Source organism: Chaetura pelagica, unplaced genomic scaffold (genome assembly GCF_000747805.2).
Source record: "Chaetura pelagica isolate M959 unplaced genomic scaffold, ChaPel_1.0 scaffold12, whole genome shotgun sequence".
Classification (NCBI taxonomy): Eukaryota; Metazoa; Chordata; class Aves; order Apodiformes; family Apodidae; genus Chaetura; species Chaetura pelagica.
The window spans coordinates 1,324,384-1,329,000 of record NW_009952801.1 but is presented as its reverse complement, the minus strand read 5'-3'; the positions used below and the strand labels follow the sequence as shown (position 1 = coordinate 1,329,000).

The 4,617-nt window shown below is 52.2% G+C and overlaps 1 protein-coding gene across 1 annotated transcript in view; it reads right to left on the bottom strand.

The window, feature by feature from the left end:
* DLX6 (distal-less homeobox 6) overlaps positions 1–2,152 on the bottom strand; it is an 11,666-nt gene extending 9,514 nt beyond the window's left edge. The window contains exons 1-2 of the mRNA XM_009994972.1: positions 1,936–2,152; positions 729–1,046 (exon numbers count right to left, since the gene is read on the bottom strand). Of these exons, the coding sequence (XP_009993274.1) occupies positions 729–1,046; positions 1,936–2,152 (535 nt within the window). The remainder of the gene's footprint in view (positions 1–728; positions 1,047–1,935) is intronic.
* Between the last annotated feature and the right edge of the window lie 2,465 nt (positions 2,153–4,617).

Here is a 4,617-nt window from a genome sequence, read left to right as displayed (position 1 = left end):
TTTCTCCCCGATCTCTCAAGTCTGTTCACTCCAAAACACACAGTCTTTTTTTTTTTCTTTTTTTCTGCTAGCATGTCATAGTGTCATCGTCTTAATAGCAGCTGAGTAGTGAACAAGGGCTCCCGCAAAAGGAGTTCACCTCCTCACGTTGGAAGCGAACTATTTTACGGAAAGACTGGGGAATTTGAGCGCTGCCAGTGCGAGGGAGAGCGCAGAGCGGAGGCTCCTCTGGATTTCAACCCACTAACATTTTAACAGACAGGCAGGCGTCAATGGCTTTCCATACCGCGAGTGTGAAGGAAGTTGGGAGGAGGCGGGGGGTGGGGGTAAACCCCAGCCCAGCCTCGCAGATGGATCACACACGCCGCTCTCTATGTTGCAGCGTGGGTCAAAATAATAGGAGGCAGGAGGGGAAAGATCCAGAGGGAACCAGCCACTGTCTCTTGTACAGATTTGTAGAGAAGCCTTCGCTGTAATTAAAACCTTACAGCCAGATTCATTCAATGTGTGGCTCTGCAGAGGGTCGGGGATTGGGGGGTTTGTTTGGTTAATATTTCGTCATGTTATTGTCGTTGGTTGTTTTCCCTGATGGGGTGTGTATGTATGGGGGTTGTATGTGTGGATATAACTGCTTGAAAAGGGAGTGGCTGTCCGACTGGTGGACGGGACCCCCGCGGGGGGCCTGTCCGCTCGTCTCTCCCTGCATCTGGCCAGGTGTGCATCCACACCGTCTTCACCGAAACCCCGGGAACAGGTCTCTCCCTCCCTGTCCACACAGCGAGCCTGGCCCCGGCAGGCGGGATCCCGGGGAAGAGTCTGAGAGGGTGGGTTTGCCTCCTGCGCCCCTCCGCCCGGCGCCTTGCTTGGGAGCGGTGCGGGAAGGCGTTCCCCGCCGTGGCTCCGGGGAACCTTCCCGCACGCAGCCTTGGTTCGCAGACCGCTCTCCGCCTGTGACTGAGGCTTTTCCTTGGCAGGCGTCCTCGCTTGCTCGGGTGCTGCTGAAACAGAGATGTTGGTTTTAGCGGGGACTTCTGTTGTTTTGTTTTCTTTTCAAATGAAAGAAAAAACAACAACAATTAAAAAAAAAGCAAACAACCTTCTCCTGGCAGGAGAAGAAGACGCCATCCAATTAAAAGAAATAACATAGCAAAACCACCGCTCTTAAGTGCCCATCTTGGAAGGGCTCAGAGGCGAATGGGAACTCGAGGCTCTTTTAAGGCAGCGGAGAAGCTGCAATTTCTCCTGCGGTAGCAGCCGGTTTCTCCCCCGAGCCCAGAGTCCCGCCGAGCCCTCGCCAGCCCAGGCACGACGGGTCCCCCCCTCCCCACGGCCACTCGCATCCTGTCCCAGTGACAGCCACGGGTGTCACCCCGGCTGCGTCCGGCAGGATTCCTGCGGGCGAAAGCAGAAGCTTTAATTGCGGCAAACGAGCGCGATGTCCTTTCATTTCAGCCTGTTTCGCCTCCGTTTATTTTTAGCACACTTGAAATGCCTACACATTTCCCTTGTTGAGATCAGTGCAATTATTTACTCTACCTTTAGGGATGCATTTACCCGAGTATTGAATGAAATGTAGTAAACAGTGCGCAAAGTTAATGTAGTTATTGAGGTTTATTTAATAGGAAAAGAGTAAGTATCTCGGCTTTACTTGTTTCTTCAGACAGCCTCGTTATCTAGAGAAGGTTGCAAGGAGAGTTCTTCACTCGTTCCCGTGTAATGAGATTGCTTTATATATATTTATCTCGTATCTGTATCTTAGCTACAGCCTCTTTTGTCAGGGTCTCAACGGACTACAAAAACAAGTCTAAAAGTTAATTTAGAAAGGTAATCCGGAGGGATCCATTATCTGATCTCGCTATAGAAACTCAGTTAGGCGAGGTCCCGCATCTGAGGACGTAAAAAGAAACAGACAAAACGAGCATCGCCTCCAGCAACGTGAATTCTCCCTGCATTCATCGTTCCGAGCGGGAACGCTCTTGACACCGAGCGCGATTTCACTGGCGGATCGAAACTGCTTTGCCCTATTAACTGGTCCCAGCCTCACCACGACGCTATCCTCCACCCCGCCAGGGATAATTTTTACTTTTCGCGAGTGGAGATCGTCGCCTTTCTCCACCTGTTTGCCCTGACCCCTCTCCCTCCCCCCGAGCATCCTTCGCTGGGAATAAATGCAGGAGAAAGGGACGGAGTGGGGGAGGTGGTAAGAACACATTAGATATCTGCAGCACGAGACGCGGGAGGTATCCCGGGATTCTGACAGCTGGATCTGAAACAAATCAGATCTGGATTAACTTGCCTCTTTTGCGAATTGTCTGTATTTGAGCAAGCAGCCCTCACCCACTCCGCTTCTGGCAGGTTTTGTTACACGTGCCTCTATAAATACATTATCCCAACCCTCCTTCCTGGTTGGAACTCTCTCTTCAGCAAAACAGAAACCAGAACGAGGAAAAGCGATTTTCTTTTTAAAATGAAGACATTTATAAGTAACCTAATTTCTTATCGTGGAAGTAAATTTCATGCTAGGATATATTTTGAACAACATGTAATCTTTTAGAGCCGGAAGACATGTAATTAAAGCCATATTCAGAGAAATACATCTTAAAAGCAGTCATACGACCACATACCTCATTCATATTCAGGATCTCTCCGCGAATTCATATTGTTTTAATGTGGGACATCGCCTTTACGGCGTAACTGCGAGGCCTCGGCAGCACGAGAGTAACACAAAGGAGGGCAGACAAAGAGCAGCACGGGGTGCTTTGCCGGGCAGAGAGGTGTCTGTTTAACCTATAGACCACCGCTTTCTGCTTCCCAGCTTCCCATTTTCCATAGCAGGAACTCCATAGCTGGGGGCTGGGGGGAGAGGGATAAGCTCACCGAGGACGGGCCAGGGTGAAGCATCCCGAGCCGGGTGCCCGGTTTCATTTCCTTACGCTGCTGCCCAATTCATGTCGCCTAGGGAAACACGTGCGTGGGGACAAGGGTCGGTCCCGTCCTGTGCAATGCCCCCGGGAGAAGGTCGGGGGTCCCTGGGCAGCCCTATTTCCTAGCACTTCGGGCTGGTCTGGGAGCGGGCACGCAGCCCCACGCACTCCGCGGCTGAAGGGGGGTCTGCGGGGATGGCTCCCTGCTGGTGCCCTCAAGGCCGTCTGTGAACTTTTGGTCGCACCCGTGTCGATTGAACGCAGATCACACTTTCTGATCTAGTTTTTGCTCCAGCTCCTGCTCGGCTGTTTGATTACTCAGCTGAAGATCAGTGTCCCTGGGGGCGGGAACAGCCCAGCCCCGAGCGGAACTCGCCGTTCCACGCTGTGCGGGTGCGGGTGCGGGTGCCGCCGGCGGGGCACCCGCGCTTTCCTTGAAATAACTCGTTAAAACTGCCCTGAACTCGGTGCGCGCAGAGTGGCTCCCCTAGCACTAATTCTCCCTTTGGTAACTTCTGCCCAAGAGGCTCCTTGCTCCCTCCATCCAGCCTTTTCCCAGCCGTCCCGGCACCGCCGGTTTTCGGGGAGCCGGGGAACTCGTGCACTCCGGGTTCCTGTCAGCCAGCGCTTCTGCTTTCTTCTCGAAAGGGATGGCAAAATAACTTCCGAAGGCGCGGGGAAAAGTGAGGCGAAATAAACCGAAACCAATTTTTTCCCCCAACACAAAGAACCCCCCCGTCCATCCCGAAGCAAAATAAACCCGCAGCAAAACCACCTCCCTACCCCCGAGCAGGTCGCCCTGCCTCGCGTCGGGGCTGCTTCGCTTCAGAGGGGGTAAAATTCAGCGGCCAAATTAAATTAGAAAGGTTCTGGTTAGTTTCCTTGTAGCGGTAATTAAAAGTATTAATTGGTTGTGTCGACAGCTTAAAAAGACAGGTGTTGCTAAAAAAGCCTCATTAATCTTCCAGTCATTACTTAGCTGCGGTGGGAACCGAACTGGGAGAAGGAGCGGATTGTTTACAAGGGTCTTTCAAGGTTTAAGAATGGAGATTATAATAATACCACTACTAATCGGACGACTTTCTCCATTCCTTTGAAAAATGAAAATAAATCAAATGGTCTGCCTGCAGCTCTCGGCTAGAATAGGGCAACAAGTCTTCCATGGACTTCGCCGCCTTTAATATAAACTTTAAAGGCTTTGCTTAGTTTTATATGCATATATACGCATGAAAAATGAGGAAAAAGATTCATGCTTTGTGTCCTTGGACTTTTTTTTTTTTTTTTCCGTCGGGTGGCCTGTGGCCCGTGGATAAAAAAAAGTTTTAGACAAGTTGTGAGGTCACCGATGTAAATTTCAAAGGCTCCCGCTAAACCGGGTCGGGCCGGGTTGTGCTGCCCCGTCCACAGCGTCGTCAGTGCTATGGTAGCCCATGTGTGTGAGGAACAGGAAAGGAGGGAAATCAGGCCCCTCAGCATGAGCCTCAACTCCAGGTTCTTTAAAGGGTGCTTTTGGGATGTTTTGGTTTGTTTCGGAAAGGTTGCTTGGCCGTGCCCGGTGAGCAGAGCACCGGGAGTGCCCGGTGAGCCTCCCCGAGGGCAGCAGGGCTGCGGCGGCCCCAGCGGGCTGCCCGCATCACTGTGCGTACGTCGGGGGCACGGGCAGTCGCACGGGAGCCCCCGGCAGCCCCGAGAG